The sequence below is a fragment of the Anser anser genome (assembly GCF_964211835.1).
Source record: "Anser anser genome assembly, chromosome: 15".
NCBI classification, from domain to species: domain Eukaryota; kingdom Metazoa; phylum Chordata; class Aves; order Anseriformes; family Anatidae; genus Anser; species Anser anser.
The window spans coordinates 13026668-13050073 of NC_139736.1; the positions used below are offsets into that span (position 1 = coordinate 13026668).

Genomic DNA, 23406 nt, shown 5'->3' on the forward strand with positions numbered 1-23406 from the left:
GGCGCAGCGGGGCCGGCCCCGGAGCCCTTGGGCGGTGCTCCGCAGGCTGGGGCCGCCCTTCCCCTTCAGCGCCCGCCTCGCACAGGCCCTGGCCGGGCGGGAGGCAGCGGGAGCGCCCGGCGGAGCGGTGCGGAGCGGAGCGGGCCATGCTGCCTGCGGGCTGCGGGCGGCGGTGAGCGGGGTGCCGGGTGCGGGGTGCCGGCGGCTGCGGGGCTGGGCGGCGGCGGCTCGGGCTGACGGCCCCGGCCGGGCCTTGCAGGCTGGCGGCGGCGCTGGCGGCGGCGCTGGGCGGCGGCGCGGAGCGGCGGCGGGAGCTGGAGCAGCGGGCGGCGCGGAGCCGGGCCCTCCTGCGGCGGTGAGTGCGGCCCCGAGCCGGGCCTTGCGCCTCCAGCCCCCCGCAGCCCCCGGGCCGAGCCCCCGGGCCGAGCCCCTGGGGGGGCGGCGGGACCCGGGGGGAGGGAGGCGGGCCGGGGGTGTGCAGCACTGCCGGTCTGTGCTCTGTGTGCCCCCCGCGCAGGGACAGCCAGGACGACGAAGAGCCGAAGCCAGAGGCCAGCTCCGGGGATGGACGTGGTGAGCGCTTCCCTCTCGAGCTGGTGTCACGCAGGGCCTTGGCCTGGCCGGGGCCGAGCCAGCTCGGGTGCTAGAAGCTGCACTGCGCTGACTGCAAGCCTTCCTCTGCTTCTCCCTTCCACCAACGCCGTGGCACATGGGGCCGCAGTGCGGTAACCGAGGCCCGACCGAGATGACGCTTGTCAGCCAAGGGGAGGCTGCCCCCGGGGGATCTCCTTCTGTGACTCCCATCCGTGCTGGGTCTTCGGGGGTTTGGGCGTATCTGCCTGCTGCGCTGTGCACTCGCTGTGGGAGTGTGGCCACGGTACCTGTCGCGCCGTTCAGTGGGTTCCATTTCCTTCCGCAGCAGCTGGAAGAGTGAGGTAACGTAGAGAGAAATGGGGAGGATTCGGTTTTGGATCTTCTGATACGTCTTCTCCTCTCGCAGAGAGCAGGCCTTCACCAAAGGAGCTGGAAGAGCTGGAGCTGCTGAACAGGGCCTTAGAGAAGGCTCTGAAAGTCCGGAAAAGCATCTCAAAAACTTCGTTAGAGGCCCAAGTAGCTCCAGCAGAGAAACCTGCAGATGAAGGACCTGCTTTTGAAAATGCTCAAGAACAGCAAGTGCCTGTGTATGTCAGAGATGTTCCTGTGACCAGGGAGGTGAGGGCTGTAAGCAAAAAGCCTGCCTCTTTGAAGAAGCCCTCTCCATACCAGCTAAGAGCACCTTACAGGACTGACCCAGATGTGAAAAAACCACAAAGGAGAGCCCCAGCCAGATGTGTTTCTCAGGGTCCCAGGACAGCTGGGAAGAGCTCTTCAAAAGGGGTGGCTTCCAAACAAGGAAGGAGTCATAGGCCAGCCGACAGTGCCAGTGACCAAGGGGTCTGTGCTGCGACTGAACTCCAAAGGGCACCTGGTTCATCCAAATCTGCCCTCAAGGAGCAGCAAAGCTTCTCCATAAGGGATTCATCTGGGGAAAGGAACTTGGTAGCTGCTGGCAGGCAGCTAATTGATGCAGGGAAGAAAAGCTGTGGTTCCTGTGGAGAGTCCAGCAGAAAGGAGAACCCAACAGCTGAAGGCATCTCTGGAGGGAGCACCTCACCTCAGACAGTCACCGTCCAGCAACAGGGGTGAGTGCTGGGAGGTGGGAACCTTTGTTCTGCTCTGCTGGACATTTAGCCTGGCACATCTGCCAAGTCTGCTTTATTGTCCACTGCTCTGTAGGACCTGCTTTGGTCTCACAGCTCCTCAGATCCTTCTCAGTAGGAAGGACCCTTTACAATTTCGAAGCCTTTGTAGTTACTGAGTACACATTTCCGTGCTAAGGGCTTACTCTTGGATGGCTGGAACTCCAAAGTCCTTTAATTAAGACTTCTGATATTTGATAACCCTCCGGAAGTCCAAGACAGCAGTTTTACTGATCCCCCTCCTGACTTTGCCAAGAATAGAGAACTCTGCCATTTTGTGGTCGCTCTGCCCAAGACAGCTCCAGACCATCACATCTCCCACCAGTCCTTCTCTGTTTGTGAACAGAAGGTCCAGCGGGGCACCTACCCTGGTAGGCTCACTAGCCAGCTGCGTCAGGAAATAATCTTCCACGCTCTCCAGAAACCTCCTAGACTGCTTCCTCTGAGCTGTATTGCATTTCCAGGATATGACTAGGAGGTTGAAGTTCCCCGCAAGAACAAGTGCTGACAATTTCACAACTTTTGCCAGCTGCCTGTAGAACTCCTTTTCCATCTCCTCATCCTGGTTCGGCGGTCTATAACAGACCCCTACCAGGACGCTTGCCTTGTTGGCCTTCCCACCGATCCTAACCCATAGGGACTCAACCTTACCATTCCAGCCTCGAGTTCCACAGCATCAAAACACCCTCTAATATAGAGAGCCACACCACCACCCCTTCTGTGCTGCCTGTCCCTTCTGAAGAGCCTATAGCCAGACATTGCAGCACTCCAGTCATGAGAGTGGTCCCACCAGGTTTCCGTGATGGCAACCAAGTCACAGCCTGCCTGCTGCACGATGGCTTCCAGCTCCTCCTGTTTGTTGCCCATGCTGCGTGCATTAGTGTAGGTGCACTTCAGTTGGGCCATTGCCTTCTCCCCCAGCCTTGACATTGTTCCCCCGACACACCTCTAAGAAGCCTTATTTCATCCCCGTCCTCCCTCCTACCTAGTTTAAAGCCCTCTCAATGAGCCCTGCCAGCTCCTGGGCTAGGATCTGTTTTCCCCTTGGAGACAGGTGGGACCCAGCTGCAGCTATCAGGCCGTGTGCCGAGTAAAGCACCCCATGGTGAAAAAACCCAAAATTTCTGTGTTGGCACCAGCCCCTGAGCCATGTGTTTATCAGGTGGGCTTTCCGTGTCCTCTCTGTACCCCTCCCTGCCACTGTAGGGATGGAGGAAAACACCACCTGAACTCCCACTCCATCTACTAATCGACCCAGTCCCGTAAAGTCCCGTGTTCGTAGTTTGCACATGATTCTAGCCATACCTGCCAACATGCATGTTTTTGCAATCACAAGTTAGGTTTTATTCTACTACGGGGTTAAGAGGAATATACCCAGAGGAAGCTGAAATGTTCCTTTTGCGTTGCTTTGTGTGATGTGGCGCTAAGCAAAGCTGCCTTGTCGTGCTCAGGTATGGCAGTATAGTTAGGAAGGTTTGCATGTGCACACATTTTTAATGGTTAGCTTCCTTGAAGGTGTTGCTTCTGTGTCTTCGCTCCGCTCTGTCAGGGCTTGGTCCTGGCTCTTCACCTTGGATGAAGCGCTGGTTGCTGGTGGTAGGGGGTAGGAGCTCTCCCAGGTCAGCTCCTTTGATGTTTGTGGAGGTGACCAATCCTCTTGCCTTGAGGACAGGCTGAAGGCAGTGGTGGATTCCATCTCCAGGGCTTTTGACATCTTCCACTACAGCTAAATTCATTTCAAATTTAGACAAAATGTAACTTTCTCTACGTGAAGACCAGGCTCTGCTGACCTCCAGTAGTCAAAGTTAACGATTTTTCTGTTTTGTAGATGCCAGCTGAAGCTACCTCATCCCTACAGGAAAGCCTATTCCAGGAACTGCAGGTAAGCCCAGCCTGGTCATCCAGGCCACGACTGCCCTCTGCTGAAGGGCTGTGAAGGAGGGCTCAGGCTGGGGGGAGCCCTGGCTGGTTTCTGGGGCAGGCTGGGCATCGGCCCTGCGGTGTTGGAGCAGGAGGATCAGTCCCACCCGGCTGTCTGCAAGGCTGCTCTCAAGTGTGTGTGTTTTCATGCTGATCTAGCCAGTAGTTTTACGTTTGTTTTCAGAGTGCTAATCCTTGTTAATCCCCACATTGGAAACGTACAGAGATGCTTTAATCACAGGTTTAAGTGCTGCAGAAGTCTTCACTCAGCCTGTGTACTAGAGGTTGGAGGCAGGAAACCGTGTGGCATGGGTGCCTGTATACCCTGTGCAACGAAAGTTTCCCAATCCGTTGCTGACCCAAGCACATCTTTTGCCTGTTCTCCAGTCCCCAGGAAGGATTCTCTCACCGCTTCATTTGGGAAATCTTGTGATAATTTAGCGTATTTCTAATTACGTGATTTGTCCAGATATTAAGCTTAACTCTGAATCTAGTTACAGCTCTTTGTGTTACCCTCAAGAATTGCTCCTCCTGTGGGGAACTGTCATTTATCAGACAGCAATTTGTCAGATGCCCTTCAGCAAGTTGTAAAGACTTGGTTCCCTTAATTTTCCCTTGTAAATTAAGCCTTTCAGCATCCTAATCACTCCAGTACAATTTTACACTCTTCACAATTACTTTCAACTTAGTGACAAATTGAAAATAACCTTTGTGCTGTAGATCACTTAGAGAGAGAATGCATCTTGCCTGGCACACGTGGTAACTTCTGTTCTTTTCTGTTCCATTAACCTTACTATTTCTTTGCATAATGTGTTTCTGAAAACTGCATTTTCTATCATGATTTAAAAGATCCATCCAGATGGAGAGAAGACACATGCACGCCTGGGTTAGACAGTCACGTACTACGTAGCTATTTTTAAGCTTCCTCCTGATGGCTCTTGCTGTTTGTTGTGGCAGCTTTGGGGGAAATGGCTGAGATGCACCAGCTCTTTAAAGCAGTCATTTGAATAAAGGATGTTTTGGGGTCTGGGCATCAGTGGGAATGTTGAAGTCTGTAGGTTAAATGCACCTCCTTGGTAGCACTGTTATTAGCATAACATTTTCTTCTAAAACCTGGTCTCTGATACAAGGTCCTGTCCAGATTACTTTGATACTGTGCTTAAACTTCTGGTTTTTGTGTCCGTGATACTGGTGCACGGCTGTCATGCTTCTTGCCAAAAATGACACTTTGTACTTAAAAAGATTTAAAGTTAAATTTAAAGATTTAAATTTAAAGATTTAAAAGTTAAATTAAAGAAGAGTCTCGAGGAAGTTCAGCTGATGAAGGAATCGTGGTGGTAAAAGCTAGGGTGTTTGTCCTGTCTGCTCTACCATAGTAACCTTTTTGTACACATTTGCTAAAAGAGCAAATGTACAGAAATGCAAGAGACTTGTCCCCCACCCCATCCCCCCCAAGAAAAAAATGGAAGCTTATTATGTTTCCTATGGGATAAAACCACATGTAGGGAAATGCAGCAGAATTACTGATGTGCTGCAGGTTCACGTTCTGTTTTATGGAAGTGTGTTGTCTCTTCTGCTGGCTGTAAACCCTTCCCCTCAAACCAAGCTGAGAGAAAGGACAGGGGTGTTTTGCAGTGTTTGAAGCTTTCTGTAGGGTGTTATTGTCGGTCTAATACCAGTCTGGAAAACTGAGGGGAGGAAAAGCTAGTGAACAGCCACTTTTTCTGGTGAAAGAAAGTGGCGAGGAAGATGCTTGTGTTTGAAGTGCCGATATGTCGGTGTGTCGCAGCTCAGTGTGAGCGCTGTCTTGCACAACACAGCATAACTCTTCCATGTCCTGTCCCTTTTGAATTTTCAGGGCATGGGAGAAAAGCCGTCTCTGCCAAACAAGTGCAGATGCAGCAGCTGCAAGGAAGCGTTTTACAGAGAGGATCCAGACTACTGTATCCTTCCTCAGCTCGCCACCCCCTTCCAAGAGCGTGTGATGCAGTGCAGCAAGCAGCGGGTTCAGTCAGTTCGGGAGGTACTTCCATGCGGAGAGTTACACTTCCAGTAACAGGAGGTTAAGTCCAGTCCGTAGGAAGTATTTTTTCTTTTTCATAGTGCAGCTTTGGAATAGTTATAAAACTTGGTATCCAGATAAACACAGCCACGAGGTAGAGAGGCCACAGACAGCTGTGCTGTCCCCACCTGCTGTCTGCAAATGACACTTCATGGGCTGCTTACCCTCTGCCACCGCCCCTGATCCCAGCTGCCTGGGGCTCAGTGTAGCGCACAGAGCTTGTGCTGTGTCATGTTCCTTAAGCTGCTGCTGTTTGAGTTTTGTTCACCGACGCCAGCACTCAGTCCTGCGGAGATAGAGGAGGAATTAAAGGTCCTCCAGGATGTCCCATCCCTTCTGAGCCGGTATGTGGAAGCTGAGCCTGCAGGTAAGAAAAAAGGGAAATGGGGGAGGAGGGCAGAGGGTGGAGTAAGGATGATTTTGGTGGGTTCCAATTCCATGCATCTTTTGCTCTTGGTGTGTGCCAGACATGAGGGACAGGGACAGGAGCCTTCTCTGTCCAAAGTAAGGGCTGGTTTAACCCAAGGTTGCTCCAGGAGGTGACATGTAGAAGAAAGTTGCAGTATGTTCATGCCTGCTGGTTTTCCTCTGCTTCTCTTCTAGACCATCCCACTCTGCAAAGAGAGTATGAAAGCCTGGTAACCTTGGAGGGTTTGCAAACCACAGTCTCCCAATGCTTGCATAAGCTGCAGCTTCTGCAAGCAGGTGAGCCAGTCCTTGTGTTTGTGGTCAGGTATGAATGTGGCCAGCTATGCTTGAACAGTGGTTTGTCCTCTGTGTTCAGAACATTATGGACCAACATCATTTTTCTCCTGGTTGTCATTTGTGGTAAAGTAGTACATAAAAGCCTCTCTGGTGGCGAGTGAAGCCATGGTACCTGTTTGCCACCCATCTGTGTTTGGGAGAGGCTCGAAAATTTTATCTGGTGCAATTCAAAAGAGCTGGTGACGGGACCATCAAGAGACTGGGGACACTGCATGCTGTAACTTAAGATTGTGCCATGTATGAGGAGCTTACCCTGACGAGTCTAATGTCATAAGTCATTAATTTCTAGGAAGAGTAAGTAGGTGACAAGTTCTGTGAGTATGGGTTTAACTTGCATATTCCTGTCTCCTGCCAATTCTTCACCCTGACAGCTGTGGAGTCCCAGATGAGGCTGCACCCAGACTGCGCTGGGGATGTAGGAAACTGCTGTCCCAGCTGTGTTCCTGCCAGGGGTCGGGCATGTGGCAGCGCAGGCATGCTGGCTGCGCCTCTCCTCTGGTACTCCAGTTTCCAGGAGCTGAGGGACCTGTTTGCCTTGAAGCTGCAAGTGTCAGTGCTGCACCAGGAAATTGCCTTACAAAAGGTGAGTCTTTAAGAGTGTTAATGCTACCGTGGTAGGGCAAGAAAAGGACAATTGTGGTGCAAAAGTTGGGATACTGGATCACAGTGGAGGAGCAGTAGTACAGCAGGCCCTCCCAGTGGTGTTTCTGTGTTTATGCTTCATGTCTGTGGTCTGTGTCATCTGTGTCCCATTAGTGCCTCACTTTGCAGATAGCCAGACTTGCTCTTTTAAGACCGCAGCAGAGCGCTTTAAGTGTCAGACCCTTTTTTTAGCCACTCTTTTGGAGTAAGGCAGTGGAGGATGTTGGTAGTGCTTGGAGATTGCTTTTGGCAGGCCTTTATAGTCCCCTTAGGGCCCCCACTCTGTCATTCTCTTCTGTGTGACCTCTTCAACCGGTGAACTTCTCTGCTGTCTGTTGTTTTCCTTTTAATTTCAAACCACTGTGCTGCTACTCTTGACTCTACCTTCCTGAGACTTCCTGTAAGAACATGAAAGGAGGTCAGCTTCTCCACCAGAGAGCTTGCTGCACAGGGATCATTTGTTCTTCTCAACCTCCAACAGCAAAGGGCAGAGATCTGTGAAATCACATCTGCCCTCTTCCTTTGACATACCCTTTGATCTATCTCAATGACAGAGGCTTTGGAAAAGCAGGGTTTTTTTTATAACCTGTGGAAGAGCTATTTGTAAGTGGCCATACTTCCCTTTCTGGCTGAAGATGGACTGTTGCTTGTTTTCAGCGGGGCTTTTAGCGCTATATCCTTGAATTACAGGTTGTGAGATCTTTACTATTTGTGTGCCCCAAATGTAGTAGTTACTGAAGCCTGATGCTTCATTGACTGGCCCTATTTCCTCTGCACACGTATTTAAATAGATTTATAGATTAAATAGATTTAGCTTTGTGTTGGGTGAGCGCTGAGTATCCGAAGCAGCTCTGTGTAGAATATGCAAGATAAGTAAAATTATTGGGACAGGTGAAGTGAATGGACATGGTACAAGATAAATACACTGGGAAATGAGCTTCATATTTCTGGGCCAGCCCTGTCCATTGCCTTTCTGTAGAGGAACAGCAAGAATCATAAAAAGTCCTGTTAACTCTTAGCTTGTCTTCGGTGAAGGTCTGTTTCCCTCTATTCTTCTGCATTAGGAGCAGATCAGGGGGATGGAAAAGAGAAGGGTCTTTCTCATAGGAAGTGGGGAAATGTAGCACTTCTTGTGCCAATTTTCTCCTTATGTCCACAAATCTTAACTCTTTCGAGAGATTAGCAGCTGTGCTCTGTCCCTGTTTCCTGCAGGGGTTTATAGAGGACTGGAGAGGGGACTCCCTGCAGATGTCCTGTACTCTGTTCTGTTTGGGTCTTCCGTTGTTTCCACCGTTGAACCACGCTTTGAGGGACGTGATTGTCACATGCAATTTATTGTCCACTCTTCTCCTGGGAAGGCAGTGTGCATAGCAGGCTGTGTGGAGTTTTAATGAGCAGACTGCTTGGAGTTCATTAGCAGATACCAGCTGAAAAAATTCCAGGCAAAATGCCTTCCTGAGTATTAATTCAGGACTGGGGCACTAAGGGGTAACTTTGTCCTTTGACAGGAAGTACACTTCTGCTCAAGTTGTCAGTCCCGGTCATCGTCCCAGAGCTTTGTGCTGCTAATTATACTGTGAAAGGCCAGTGGTCATTTGGGAGTGTGGACTGAGATCGTGAGCTAGGCTTAATAAGCCAGAGGTCAGATCAGGGAAAGTCAGACAGCTCTAGCATCCCCAGCAGCATCCCTGTTCTGCATGGGCTGGAGCTGGCCTTTTGCCCACCTGTCTTGTATTAATGTGACCCAAGTGGGAGGAGGCAAGAGCAATCAGTTATAAATGAGGAGTTGAACTTAGCAGTGGGTGAGTAAGCTCTTTGCTGTGTGGTTGCAGAGCTCCCAAATCAATTTTGTACATGCTTGCTTTGAGTTTCTTGCAGAGAGCTGATCTCATCCCAGCGCTGGGCCTTCTCTGCAGCACGGTGCTGACAGAGGCCGCAGAAGAAAAGCACTGCCACTTATCTCGCTGGCTGAGGAGCGCTGGGTGGCTGCTGGTGTGCTTTATGAGCAGGGGATGAACAACTCTGTCGCTGTTAAATATGACAAAAGAAAGCATTTATCTGCCAGTTAATGTGGTATTACTCATACTGCTCTGGGTAGCTTTTGCTTGTTATGCAGCCACTTCAGTTCCAGGAATCCTCGAAGTGCACCCTGGCCCCGCTCTGGTGACGTGTCTTCTTTGTTCCTGCCCAGCTCACGATGACAGAACTCCTGCCTGTCCTGGAGTCCAAGGCATACCCAGAGGCCTCTGCAGCTCAGCTGTATCGGGCGATTTACACCCAGCTCTGTGAAGGCGGCGAGCGATTCCCTGTGCTGGTGAGAGATGAGCTGGCAGACTGATCTGGTGAGAACCAACTACCAGCCATTCGCATAACCAGAGACAGTTTTAAGCAATAAATCTTTACCAATAACTTTTTTTTTCTTACTCTGCTTGTTTGTCCAACTAAAGGAAACTAAATTCCTGGCTTGTGGCTTTTTCTTTGTACATGAGTTTTACAACCTGCTAATTCTGAGGCTCTCTGAAGCTTCAGAAACCTTCAGTGTTTCCATGGGTACTGCTGTTGGCTTTTCTTCAAAGTCTTCCAAGGTCTGTCTGTCCAGCCAGCCCTGGATTCTTGACCTCTTCAGCCGTGACACTGCCCTTATATTCAGGCTGTAGCTATCCGTAAGACGTAATTTACACGGATCGCAGTATCCTGGGGGCACAGCTTTCCAGTGTCAGAAAATCCAGAGAACCTGAGCTTCTGCTTCCCTATTACCGTGTTCACAAATCGGTATATAACCAGCATTATAGTTGTGACTGACTAATATTCACTGACTAGCAATGTTTCTGATGTCTTCATCCACAGAAGCCGAGGTTGCATGCAGTAGTGCCTCTTCAGGAACTAGTCTGGTTCCCAGACAGCCAACTGCTCCGAGCTGGGCTGGCACCTGCACCGCTCTGCAGCCGGAGCAGTCCTTTGCTGTTAGCCTGCCAGCCACGTTGCTGCTCAGAGCAGGGGCCTCTTCAGGCAGTTTCACAGCTCGCCAGGCTCTTTTGTAATGACTTGCACTAGCCTACAACTGAAATACTTTTGCTGGATCATCTTAGGTGTTGATCATGCCTGAGGCAGCAGTCTGAGAAGGTTTGGGCTGTCTGCACTCAGGGGAGATGTCAGGGAAATCCAGCTGCAGCAGTGGAGAGCTGACAAAGCAGCCCGGTAGATGGCACTCAGCCCTTTGCATTGCTGCTGAACCTGTGCTGGTGGCTGCTGGAGTCGTTTTCCAGAGTGACTAGTGCAATATCCTGCCCAGCTATGGGAAATACAGGTACTTGAGCAATTCTGACCTTATCACCACAGGAAAACTCCAGCTTTGGTTCTTCATGCACCTTAGGTCTTCGCTTGTGGGCCTTACATCCCCTGGCATTGCTGTGTGGCAATTTAGGCAATGCTTTAGAGTCGTATGGAATACTTCTGCATTTTTAAGTCCATTTAGAGAAGGGCCACTGCAGCATTTTAATTCTTGTTAGTTTGACTTGCGCTGTATCATGTCGCTGGACTGAGCTGTTTGTGTGGAGTGATTTAGCTCTTAGCAATGCTGACATTGGTCATTATTTTTTCATGGCAGGAGATAAGGTTGTCTCTCTTTTCCAAATATTTGGCCCCTTCTGACGTGCTCCCAATTCACTGAAAATTATCCAGATATATGAAAATCAGCATCTCTTACTTTCTCTTTTATTTATTTTTTATCGGATTGCATTTGTTTGTTCGTATATAGGATTTCATTTCCCATGGAGTCGGCAGTTGGGGCAGCTCTGGCATGTGCAACAGAAGCACGCAACAGCTACCCAGGGATGTTTGCTTTTGAGCCTGGATGTATTTTATCTGAAGGGTTGGCTTTTTTTTCTGCATGCATATGTGGAAGGGGATGCATGAACAGACGGATGTAGTATGGAGCTGCTGTAAGGGACAACTGTATATGACCTCTTGACTTTGTTAAAAAGGTTGGGAAAATGGGGAAAATGCTGGTTTAGCATGACTGTGTAGGTGGTAAAGGGATGGAAGGCTTATCCCATATTTTTCTTCCCCCAGACCCAAGCCAGCTTTCTCTGTGTGACTAGGCATTTGCCCCTTCAAGATACCTGAAGGTGGCTGTGTGTGTGACGGCATGGGAATTCATCAGAAATCTGGGGTGAAGGAAGAAGCTGGAGGCACTTCACCATCAGATCAGTGAGACCTGCCACCAGGCATACCAGCACGCGTGAGGAGCTGCTCAGAGCAGTCTGATGTAAATTGGCAGCCACAGCAGGGACTGCACAGGTGTGAAAGGAGTGTGAAAAAGAGACCAAGCCCACAGGAACGTGATCTCATGGGCAGGGGTTGCTTCAAGCTCAAAGGAAAGCTGAAAATGTAGGAGCAGTTGCAGAAGAGTCACCAAGATGTTGACTGGCAGGTAGCTGGGTTGTTCTGTGCCTCTGGGTGCAGTGTGGTTTTGTTATGCTTCCTACACTATTTGAAAGGCGTTTTATAATTTTGCCAATTTTCATAAATATGTAAGACTTTACATCATCTGAATGACTCACTTTTTCAAATGAATCTTGTGCGATAGCAGATAGGAAGACTCAATAGCAGCTTAACTCTGAGTTTGGGGGGGGGGGTGTTTTTGTTAGAAAATGTGCCATTTTTACAGGAGAAAGTTATGTTGGTACTTCAAAATGAGATGAAGATAAAAGATTATATTTGTGATCTCAGGAAATAGTATTATCATAAATGCAAGAAATATACAGTGTTTTGTGAAAGTAATAGGTGATACCAGCGTTGTGCAGACTTGAGCCAAGCCAAAGCACAGAGAGGGTCAGGAAGTATGAGCAGATCTTATTCCTGCCTTGTCCCTTACAGTAGAGTCTTATAAAGTTTTTAGCTTTCACTGCTGAAGGACATGAAGCCGAATTGTGGGTAGAGGTGGTTTTGTTGTTGTTGTTTGGTTTGTTTTCTCATTTCTTTACAGATACTAAAACCCTGCCAACTGCTCTAGTTTCTTTTCTACCAGCTTCCTCCCTTCCTTCCCCTCCGCCACTTTTATGCTTACTGTTTTTGTTTTTTAAATATGATTGGCAAGTGGGAAGAAGAAGTGCTTCTGTCAGTGCACACTGCAATCAGTAGACCCTCTTACAGAGTTTCATGTGCACTAGTTAGGTTAGGTTTGGGTGTTTAGCGTTGAAACCTTCAAGGGTTTTATGCAGCAGATATTCTCAGATATGCCATCAAGTGCTTGCGACAGCTCCTTTTTTGAGACATACAGAACGTAGAGAGTAAGCAGCATGGATTTAGGCATTTTCCATCTAATGCAGAAATAACATGAGTCTTCCTCGTTCGGAGACAAGGTGAACCTCAGAAACTGACATGGGGGAATATCGTTCCTCTTCCATCCTTTTTGAGGGGATCTAACAGTGGATGACTGCGTAAAGCATGGGCTTCAGGGTCCCACGCCCGCAGCAAAAGCAGGACAGGTTTCCCAGCTGCCCAGGCATCGTGGTTTGGAGAGGCAAAACCAGACCAACTGTGTGAGAGAGGTGCATTTCATCAAGAAACAGTTTAAGTGGGTAAGTGTTGAACTGGGGGGAGAACTCCCAGCTCACTCTGTAGGTAACAAATTTGCTGCCAGCATTATTCTTGAAATGAGCTTTCTGTATGAGCTCCAGAGAGCAGGCTGCTTAATTAAAGCACTGTATGTAGTCAAGTCTGAAGCACGTAAACCTGAATCAGCCATTTGTTAGGCCGTGTGCACTCAGTTGTGCTGGTCAAGGATTATTAGAAAGGGTAGCAGTACTCTAAAATGCTGAGTCCTTGCTTTCTGGACAGCAAACTTGTAGCAGAAGCATTGAGACACACACGCATGCTTTTTTTTTTTTTTTTCAACTCAAGGCAATCTCTCCCAGAGTTACAGAAGTTGAATTGACTAACGTGGTGCCTAAATGGAAATGTTGTGCTACCAACAACCAAAATTTAGAGGATTTATAGTGGAGAAAACAGTGTGCTTATCAGACTGTCTTTAGTGTAAGAGCTTGATTTCCACCTGAAGCTTTACTGAGAACCTTTATGCCCACTTCTGACAAATTTGAAAATAACGTTACTGTATTACATGTGAATGCAAACCGTGCAGAGGATGCTGAACGCTGGTAATGCAGGAAGCGTGGCGCTCCTCCGGTCTGTCCCAGGGTATCTAATTCTTGGTATACCGCAAGCAATGAGTTGGAAATGCTTTAACAGCCTTCTGAGAGCAGGGAGAAAAGGCCAGCATAGATTTTGGGCAGGAAGCCAGTTCACAGCTGTGTGTTTCCAGTCCCGAGTCCTCTCACCAGGTGGGGTCACTGAGAGGCTGTAGCAGATGATGGATCTGACACCACAGGCTCTTCACTTATCTGTAAAATGGAGATTGATATTATTTCATTTACTCATTAGCTTGGTCCTGCCACATCTGTCATCTCTGGAGCAAGACATCTTTTAAGCATATACACTGGGCCTGGCACAGTCTTGTTTCACTGGAAACTTCCTAGTCTTCCTTTACCGTGATTAAAAAAAAAAACTTGCAAAACAAAAACCCTAAGCATGACTCAGTCTGACACGAAAACAATTCATTAAATCAGTATTAAAATTTCTATTATCCACCATGCAGATCGAGTACTATTTTTGTAACATCAAAGCTACCATCCAGAAGAAAAGATCTATCATCATGCTTTTTTAATTTGTGAAAAAAGAAGGTCTTTAGTATTGTAATCGAGAAAAATCTATTGCTTGTTAATTAATCCAAGCCCAGTTAGAGAGAAGAGGGCAAGCAGCACTGTTCTGTGTGTGCCGGAATATAAAGAGCTGGTAATGGGGGGGTTGGAATTAAAAGCAAGTTTTGAACTGTAATTTCAGAAGGCGAGAAATTATAGCAGTGGGCTATTTAGGCACGCAAACGGAGATGTTTGACTTATTTTTAGACAGAACAAGAAAGATAATCAGTGGATCTGGAGTTAGGATAGGAAAAAGCAAATAGAAGGCAAGCTCTGAGTCAGCAGAGAAGACCGGCCTTGGAAGAAGCCTGTCTGCAATCTTTGCTTCTGGTTTCAGAGAACAGAAGCTCCTAGCAGTGCTTGGGCTTGCTGGTTGTACATCTTCAGGCTTCTCCCCCTCCAGTCCTTGTGTGTTGCAGTGAGAAACAATATATTGGTCTCATTTTGTCTCCAGTTTAAAAGAAGAAAACAAGGGAGACTGAATGCACGTGTTCAAGTCAGAGTGAGGTTGCTTTGTGCGCTGTAAGTGAGTTCTCACTGTGAATTACGTCGTAGTACTCCTCTGCAGCACCTCATGATCCTTTTTCCTCTGTTAAATCTGTTGCACATCAGTTTATGCAGCTGGCACACCCTCGTAACTGCGGAATTCAGAAAATTGCAATAGCTGAGGATCTTGCGCTGTGTGTGTGTGTATGTATATGTTTGCTTTGGGTTCTAAATTTCCAAATATACAATACTTCTCTATGATATGAAGCCTCTTATAACAGCAAATCTTGCTTTTGAAATTGTTCGGCGTTGCCTTCACACAAGGTGATGGGAACCTGCAGTTCTCACTGCCTTCAGGAGAAATCGAGTATTTGGTACAAACAAGACACATGAACACACACAGGGCAAGAGCACCAGAATGATAATTATTTCTTAACAGGAGTTTTTTTAATAAAACCATAAACAGTCTGTGGTACTAATTATGATTGTGTGTTGGCTGCATAATGGTACAATGGGACAGAATTCAAATTGCTGGGTGCGGGTATGAATCAGGCGTAGTATTTTTCATATTTTAACAAGTTTGGACTCCATATAAGTCACAACACAACTGCGTACTTGTGAGCCTGGAAGGCTTGCTTTTAGCATAATTAGGAAATCTGGTACACTTAGCAAGATCTCTGCAATTATTATCAATCTTAACTACCTGGTTTTGTCTAAGAATAAATGGTGCTCTTTGTCAGGGCTCATCACTACGCTGTTCTAGAGTCTTCTCTTTGGGGGTGAGGAAGCTCTACAGTTATCACGCCGTCCTTGCAAAAATAGGATTGTTTGAGCGAACAAACTCGTACTGATTTGCATCATATAGGACTTTGCTTTTCTTCCTCACAGCAGCGCATGAGTGCCGCAGCCTCCATTTGTGGATGATGAGTTAAGAATTTTGCTTAGGAATGGAAGTAGCAATGTTTAGGTGTTGTTTTTAAATCACTGATCCCGATGCATTAAGAATATTTCTTACCTTCTAGCCTTAAAACCAGCGTGCCTTCCCTATGAGTTGGGCAAGGTTCTGCCGTGGGCTCGCCCAGTGCTTTGTTTAGCTCTGGGGCCAGGAAAGCAGCCGAAGCTGAAAGCCGGTAGCACGAAGGTGTCAGCGGCCTCTCTTCTTCGGAGGCTGAAAACTTCTAAAAAGTTGCTGTGGATCAGCTCTGCCCCTAGCTGCTGGTTAGTGGGACTTGCCCATTTCTGTTTCGTACCTGGTTCTGCTGCGGTCTGATGCCGGGTGCTGGGCTGGTGGGTGCCAGGGGTGCAGCGGGAGGCACGAGGGGAGGTCTCTGAGGTTGCAAAGCTCCGGGAAGCAGGCGCTCAGAAGGCACGCAGCTGGAGACAGGCGGATGATAGAGTAATTCTTTTCCATCTGCTCCTGTCTGTATTTGAAACCTCAGGAAAGCATCCTTCTCGTAAGACGTGAATCTCGAATTTCAAAAGGTAGCACTATTTCTGAAGTGAAGCAGCCTCCGCAGGCACTGGCCTCCCCTCCTGCGATGGGAGATGCTCCGGTGGGGCTCACCGGCGGCGTGAGGACGTGGACCCAGAACGGGAGGAAGATGTCACCTAGCAGCTTGTCACTGTTGCAGGAGTCTTCGTCGGAGGGGATGAAGGTGACACTTTGCTGCTATTTTCAGACCCACACTTCCTGGCGGCTGTTGGTGTTTTATTATCCCGGTTTATTTATTTATTTTCTTTTGCTGACTCATAGACCTGGAGAACACTTCTGAGGTCACCAGAATGCTTTCCTCGGGAGGCAAATCCAAGATTGTTTGTCCTGATGTGTTTTGCTGCCTGTTTTCCGTGGCATACAGTAACTTAAAATGGAACGTGAGAGGCCACCTGCGCTTCCCTAATGAAGCTTTCCTGCTGCGACGAGTTTCTTCCCCACTTCTTATTTTAAAATTAACGGAGACGCTCGAAGCTTAACACTGTCTTCGCCATCGCTGTTTCCCCAGCTGGGCACAGCCCCAGTGTGGCTGCAAGCACCGAGCGAGGGCTGCATCCCCTGGCACCACCACTGCCCCCACTCCACCCATACGAGTTGGGTTTTTTCCCATTTCCTCCCCTGTGTGCTCCCTCCCTCCAAGTCTGCAGCCTTTTAGCACTTAAGAACTGTCCTTGCATACTTAGGTAACCTTTGTCAGCTGAAGACAGGCAGCAATATTAAAACTGCTGGAGTTGCAGCTCAGAGAAAGCCCCAGTCCGGGTCTCAGCTGCGATTTGGGCCACCTGTGGCAAGGGGCAGTTGCAGCAAAGCCGTTAATGTGGCGTTCACCTGCTGTCACTTCATTGCAACTGTTTGCTGCAGTCCAAGTTTGTTTATCGGGGGGGATACGTGTGCAATAAATAGTTATTCACTATTTCTTGTCATAGTCTTAATTTAGGATATGGCTCATGCATTAACGGTACCATACTAGCCAAATACATGGCAGGATTACTAATTTCCTTACAGAGCCATAGAAAAAAAAAAAAAGAAATAAAAGAAAAAAAAATTTCCAAGTCTGCCTCAGTTCTTATAAAGTTCTGTGGCTGTTTTTGCAGTTCCTCTTGTGGTCTGGCGGTGTCTGGTTTTCAAACACCTGAATGTCGCTGGTTCAGAGCACACTCCTCGGGCTGTGGTTTGAAGCATTTCTGAAAGTCAGACCCCGTGACGCTGAGCTTCATGTCCCAAAAGTGAGAAACGGGGTGGGCACGTGTGAGCGTTTCTTGTGGCTAGTGCAAGTGTGTATGTGGATGGTGCAACAGAGGTTGTCTTTAATTATCTCTGCCCTAAGGTGGTGGTCGGTTCTTGTTTTCAGGCCTATTACCTCCTAGTTTTTTAGAAAAAGAAATAAAGCATAATTCTTACATCTGTGAACCCTTTCTTTTATGCTGTCACTTTAACTCCAGCAGGTAGCTGCGAGGCCACCCCGAATGCAGTAGGACTGGTACCGAGCCACTGCCGTGTGCCGAGGTACCGGGTTGTATTTGGCGAAGCTGTGAGTGGAGCAAGGGGGCTCACACAGCAGTGCTCTGGGTGTAGGTGTCTTTGCATCCTGGCCCTGTGTTCTTGGAGTATTTCCTTGTGGGCTCCAAACTATTTTGAATCTCTGCCATCTACTTTGAAAAGTAGATGCTGATATCCGTGCTTGCCCATGCAGTTACGGGCATCCGGCACAAAGCTCCTTCCTGGCCCTGGGCATGGGGTGGCAGGGGACAGACACCCCCCTCCCCTGGCCTCCCTGGGGTGCTCGGCATCCTCTCGGGTTCAGGGTTTTCTTACTTCAAAAGTGCAGTAATCCCTCGGTTTTAGAGGGAGTCTGGGTTCCTCATCCAGACTTCAACAAGTCTGTTTCCCTCCTAGAAATCTGCATTTCTTGCTCAGAAAAAGCAGCTTTTCTTTGCCCGCTGAAGCCCCGAGTCCCCTCCGCTCTCTTCCCGTACCTCTGAAGCAGAAGTTTCTATTTCCAGGTGGTGTGTGGGTTTTTATTTGTTGCTGTTTTTCCTCAGCTCTTTGTGCAGTGCTGGTGGCTGGGCTCTGGAGCCCTTCCCCAGCCGGAGGGCACCGCAGCCCAGCTCGGCCCGGCTCTCGGCAGCATCCCTGCGGCCGCATCCAGCACCCGCCGTGGGGCTGTGCTGGGCGTCCTCCTCCTCGGCTCCTGCAGCGTGAGTCATCCAGGCCCAGCTGCGCTTTTCTCTCCTGTAGGAAGAGGGAGGTGGCACAGGCGAGTCCCTATTTCTGCCATGAAAATTACACCCTTAGGCTCGCCGCAGAAGGAGCGTGGAGGAGACGAGCTGAGGGTGCAGGCGGAGGAGTCCGTCTGCCACGGAGCAGGGTGCTGGGGGGAGGCTCCGTGCAAGAAGAAAAAAAGGCAAAAGAACAGGCTCACACCAACTTGAAGCTGTTTCCTCTTTCCCTGAGAGCATGTGTGGGTTTTGCAGAAACCTACTGTGCAATCAGAGAAAGATTATGCCCAATTTTGGCCTCGGGATGGAGAAGGGCAAGTCCATGGGGCTGCTTTCTGCGAGGGAAAGAAGTTTCCTGGAGGTGATCCTGAGCCCTGTGCAGATCTGGCCTCGTCCTGCCAAGGCATTTTGCTTTTCTGTTCAAACCAGAGGGCAAAACCAGGACACCTTTGCGATGCATGCCCCTTGCACCTCTGCTTTTTCACTGTTCAAAGAGCGAATTTCTTTTAAACTGTCTTTGGAGTATTAGGAGGTCCTTGTGGGACACGAAGGCAGCGCTCTCTGGATGCACTGGAGGCTTTGCTCCTCTGGTTGGAAGTGCTGAACCTGCTGGGGACAGGGAAAGTCCTCGTTCCCTTGGGGTGCTGTCCTCAGGGCGTCAGCTCCCCGTCTTCCTTCCGAGGGAAATAGCCCGAGCTTTGGGGTGGGAGCAGGGGCTGCTGCGGTGTTTGGGGCTCCCGGCACCCCTGGCTGGCACTCCCAGGCTGCTTGTGCAGCAAAGCTCCAATAACACAGCAGAGAAGGGTCCCTCAAGATGAGTTGTCGAAAGAAAAGCATCCCTGGGGCAGGTCAGCAGGTTGCCTTGGCCAGGGGAGATGTGCCAGGCCGGGAGGGCTGTGCTGGGGCCCAGGGCTCGCTGGCACCCATGCGCTGCCCTTCCCAGGCACGGGCTCGTGCTGCTGGCTGTGGGCATCAAGCATCCGAAGCAGGTGAGTTCGGGCTCCCCGAGCACCCTGGGGTTGTGCTTTCCCTCCGGTTGCCCCCACCGGCGCATTCTGGTGGGTGCAGATGTGCTCGGCTCGCGACACACGTGGGCGCAGCTGCGATGACACGAGTCCCTATTAATAGCAGCACAGCCCCTCTGAAAACGCTCAGTCCCCTTTGTGAGCCTCCTGCTTTCCCAAATTGCTTTGTGTACAAAGAAACACAATTCTTGCAGTTCCCTTCCCTTTGAACGGCTCCGGTTGAGGCTGCGGGTTCCCTTTGTGGGTGTCAGCAGCGCTGGCTGTTGGAGCAGGTCTGCTCGGGGCACGGTGCCTTTTCGCAGCGAGCAGCAAGTGGGTGGTGTGCCTTGAAAGAGCCGTCGCTGCCACGCAGAGCAGGGAAGGTCGCCGTGCCCGGTGCTGCATGCGGCCTCGTAAGTCCTGACGAAGGAGAGCTGGGCAGGCTGCGAGCGAAGCTCCCCGAGAGCACCAGGCAGGCGTGGATTTGGGACCGAGCAGCAGCAGCCGCCGTTGCACTGCAGCGAGGGGAGCCGCGCAGCCTGGCAGCAAGGAGGCGTCCGGATGGGCACGGCGTGCTGCTGCGTCCTCGGGGACAAAGTCCTCCGCACAGCTCCAGAGCGCGCCGTGGGCGCAGGGAGCGAGGTCCCTGCACCCGTGTCCCATACCCAGAGTAACACCCAAGCCTCTCCCATCCCAGGTCAGATGCTATGCCCTGTGTCAGCTCCTCTGCTTCTTCGCCTTCTCACCTCTCTGTAGACCCCACTGTCTGCACAGCTCACATTTTGCCCGTTCCCACCGAAATGTGGGTTTTCTTTCTGGCTTCCTCTGGGCCTCCTGACGGTGCAGAGAGGCAGCTGGGCCCCACAAGCTCGGGGGAAGCTCTGACCTGGGAATGGCTCCAGGTTTCTTACGTTTGCTGCGATGCCTAATTCCTTTCCCTTCTCCTTCAGGAAAACCAATTAAAAAAAAAAAAAATAACAGCGCGGGAGCAAAGAGTGCAGAGAGGACCTGTTCCCCCCAGCTCCGGCCTCTGTGCCCCTCTGGTCTCTCCCCGGGCTGTTTGCATCCTCACCCCATCCTCCTGCTTCTCCCCACGAGCCTGGGATGGAGCCGGCCAGGACAGAGGCAGCTTTCTTGCCATGCTACAGCTGCTGCTGCAAGTGCGTGATTGTGCGCTGGAGCAGGCTGCAGGGCCAACGCTGTGCGTGTTCAGTGTCGCTGTTCCAAAATCATTCATCTTTATTCAGGATTTGGGCACTCAAAGGAGAGAAAGCAGGGAGCGCTGTAGGGGAGAGGCCCAGGACAGGAGTGCTGCAGGTCTTCGAAGCCTCTCTCCGTGTCGTGCATGCTGTTCCCACATGTGCAGTCCTTCCTGCGGCTCTGCCCGTCCGGAGTCTCAGCCTCCTCCAGTGCCACCGGTGTCCCCTTGGGCTCGCGGCGAGGGTCCCCTGAGCCCCGTGCCAGGGGACGAAGCTGGCAGAAGGAGAGCAGGGGGTGAAAGGGGAGAAAGGGCACCTCGGCAGGAGGCCATAGCGATGCTCTGAGGGCGAGGAGGGGTTGGCGCAGCTGCCGGGAGGGCTCTTTGCAGCAGCAAACCACGCAGACGTCGCCCCGGGAGGCCGCCGCTCGCCTGGCCGGGGCGCGGGGCGTCGCGGGGGCCGGGGCGGTGCGGGGCCAGCGCTGCCCGCCCGGGCCCCAGGCTGGTGGCAGCAGGCACGAAGCGGGAGAGAACGACCCGGGGGCGATCCCTGCCGGGCTGCAGGCAGCTGCCCGCCCGGTGCCCGAAACGGTTAACAGGCGGCGAGCCCGGCCGGTCCTCCCACCGCCGTGAGCTCAGCGCCGCCGCCGCCAATCCCCGCTCCCTCCCGCGGCAAAAGCGCCGGGAGCCCGAGCCGGGAGCCAGAGCAGCGGCCGCACGGCAGCGTCCCGAGCCCCGGGCGTTGCTGGCCATGTAGGACCCGGCCTCGTCCCTCCCGCGTGGGCACGGCAGCAGGACCGCGACCCGCGTCCCGCCCGCGCCCTGCGCCGGTCGCTCCCGGCCGCTCTCGCCAACATGATGGGTTGCAAGTCCAACTCGCTCACCTGCCTGCAGGGAGGAAAAGCGGGGCTGCCGCTCGCCACGGCCACCGACTCCACCGCCACGCTCAACAAACTGGCCCTGGCCACGGGCGGGACTGAGAAATCCTGGTACCGCTGCATCTTCCCCTTCGGCATCGTCTCCGTGGTCGTCGGCGTAGCAGCGACGTGCATCACCTTCACCATCAATGGCCCACAAATGGACATCGCGAAGGTGGTCTCTGTGGCCACCTTGATCTTCGGGGTGGGCCTGCTGGTGGCCGCCTACGTGTGCTGGCGGGCCAAGCGGGAGAGGCAGCGGAAGAGGCAGCGCCAGGAGCCCGTCCCCTTAGAGCAGGGAGCCCTATGACACAGGCTGGGGTCAGAGGCTCAGCTCCACCTGGAGACCCTGCTTACAGACCCCCCCTCCGTCCCGCGCCCTGCGGCACAGGGGGCACAGCACTGGCTTTGAGGCACCCGAGGAGGTCCGGACCCTGCCCGAGGACAGCCTGCCGCCATCCTCCACCCACCGAGCCACGGCACGGCCGGCACGCAGCCATCCCCGCTTCTGCCACGGGCTGCAGGCAGCTCTGTCCCCCAGTGCCCACGCTGTGGCTCGCCCAGCCCCTTCCCACAGCCGGCGTGGAGAGACCCCGAGAGCGGCTCAAGAAGCGCGTCGCCCACACGCGGCTCTGCAGAACGCCGCCCCGGGGCTCGCCCGGCTGCTCCGGACCTCGCCTGCCCCACGGCTGCAGAGCCGACGGAGCTGCTCCGAGCCTGGGGATGTGGCAGCTCGCGACAGCCTGGGAACCTCTGCTCGGTGTCGGGAGAAGCGAGCGGCACTTCTGTCCCCTTTCTGTCGGTGGTGGTGCGAGGACCCTTGCCTCTCGGGACAAACGGAGTTTTGGGAGATGCTCGCCGGGTGCGCGGAGCACATGGGGGGGTGTGGGGCGGCTGGGGGGGGCTCGGGGCGGTGCGGGGGAGCGTCCTCGGCAGCGGGGAGAGGCTGGCGGGAGGCAGCAAGCATCGGGGCGTGAGCTGGCAGCACGAGAGTGGGGAACGTGGGTGACACCCGTGGGTGCTGTGGGTCAGGCAGGCTGGGGGCAAGGGAGGGGGACTCAGCCGCGGGCAGGCGGGCAGGTGTCTGCTCGGCACGGCACAGGGGGTGGAGGAGGACACCCACCGGGCTCTCATTGCCCACCCGGCGTGACCCTGCTGCTGTCCGGGGGGGGCAGGACCCCTCTGGGGGCCTCCGTCTGCTCGGGATGCCTGGGGAGAGGGGCTTGTGCTGTGAGCCCGCAGTGGCAGCCCGCGGCTTGGGGAGTCTGAAAGTAATTGTGGTGCTGGTTCCCAGCACCGTGGTTGGATAAGGAGCTGCAGTTGCATTAAAAAGGAGCAATTCCATCTTAACTGCTTCTTTGTAAACTGTGCAATGAGGCTTCTCCTTCCGTTCTTCGCATGTAGCTTGGAGCTCTTTAAGAACAAGCACGAGAGGCAGCGGGGGGGTGTCCAGCTCCTGGGGCCTCAGGGCAGTGCCTCTGCTCCCCGCCACTGAGCCCCCAGGCAGCCCCACACCCGGAGGGGCCTCCCAAACCCAGCCCTCCTCGCGGCTCCTGCCCGACAGACAGACGTGCCAAGAGCTACAGAGAGCAGCCGCGCGCCGTCCGCCCGGCAGCTGGAGGCTCTCCGGGCGCAGCAGGAGGGAGGGAACGGGGCCAGAAGCTGCGAGCAGGGGCAAGCGGGCGGGAAGCAGCACTCCTCGTGCTGAGCGTGCGGGGAGCTGCGGGCCTGTGACCCCCACCGGCTCTCGGTCCGTCCCTGGAATTAAACCTGGAGAAAGGCCGTCCGTGTGCTGCATGGCACAGTGAGTGTGCTCCAGAGACCCGTGGGGGGGATGTCGGGACTTGGTGTCCCGGTGCTGCCGCCGGGCTCAGGTGCCCGCACAGTTTGGGCCGTTCAGGGACAGCTCGGCCGTGGCTCCTCTTCCCCAAGCAATGAGGAGCCAGGGCGATGTTACAGAGGCCAGCCCCACTCTGCAGTGGGTAATGAGTTTAGCAGGTATCTCAGCCTCAGCAGGCTTTTTTTGCAAGCCTGATGGTTGCTTCAGGGTGTTGTGTATCCAAAGTTCATGGTTTCAATGTAGCTTGGGGAAGCAAAGCAATGGTTTCACCCAGGCTCCCTCAAGCTGCCAGCGCCCCGTGCCCCAGCGCTCACTGCCACGGGAGCCGTGCGATGCCGTGCGTGGGGATGTCACCGCGTAGTCT

General features: G+C 52.3%; 2 protein-coding genes across 11 annotated transcripts; both read left to right on the forward strand.

Annotated features, from left to right (window-relative positions):
• The first annotated feature begins 23 nt into the window (after positions 1-23).
• TEDC2 (tubulin epsilon and delta complex 2) lies at positions 24-20799 on the forward strand. Of its 10 annotated transcripts, XM_083799540.1 has the most exons (13): positions 24-172; positions 260-355; positions 482-573; positions 1001-1682; positions 3568-3621; positions 5518-5602; positions 5974-6088; positions 6325-6426; positions 6858-7069; positions 9320-9470; positions 15395-15590; positions 15812-16027; positions 16126-20799. In XM_083799540.1, exons 1-10 carry the CDS (start codon positions 147-149, stop codon positions 9464-9466), a joined length of 1611 nt encoding a protein of 536 aa, XP_083655666.1. In that variant the 5' UTR covers positions 24-146; the 3' UTR covers positions 9467-9470; positions 15395-15590; positions 15812-16027; positions 16126-20799. The 10 variants fall into 10 exon arrangements, with proteins under 10 accessions (XP_083655666.1, XP_083655664.1, XP_083655672.1 ...); XM_083799538.1 differs by having other exon boundaries at positions 15812-20799; XM_083799546.1 differs by having other exon boundaries at positions 518-573; positions 15812-20799.
• Positions 20800-20978: 179 nt separating this feature from the next.
• On the forward strand, positions 20979-22982 carry LOC310881795 (transmembrane protein 100-like). Its single transcript, XM_083799549.1, has one exon. It carries the CDS (start codon positions 21141-21143, stop codon positions 21510-21512), a length of 372 nt encoding a protein of 123 aa, XP_083655675.1. The 5' UTR covers positions 20979-21140; the 3' UTR covers positions 21513-22982.
• Positions 22983-23406: the final 424 nt, after the last annotated feature.

Excerpts from the sequence above, each read along its gene's own strand:
- TEDC2 (XM_083799538.1), top strand. The coding sequence starts at position 147 with ATGCTGCCTGCGGGCTGCGGGCGGCG. Across the intron at positions 173-259 it reads CCTGCGGGCTGCGGGCGGCG|GCTGGCGGCGGCGCTGGCGG; the intron begins GTGAGCGGGGTG and ends CGGGCCTTGCAG. Across the intron at positions 3,622-5,517 it reads GCCTATTCCAGGAACTGCAG|GGCATGGGAGAAAAGCCGTC; the intron begins GTAAGCCCAGCC and ends TTGAATTTTCAG.
- LOC310881795 (XM_083799549.1), top strand. The coding sequence starts at position 21,141 with ATGATGGGTTGCAAGTCCAACTCGCTCACCTGCCTGCAGGGAGGAAAA.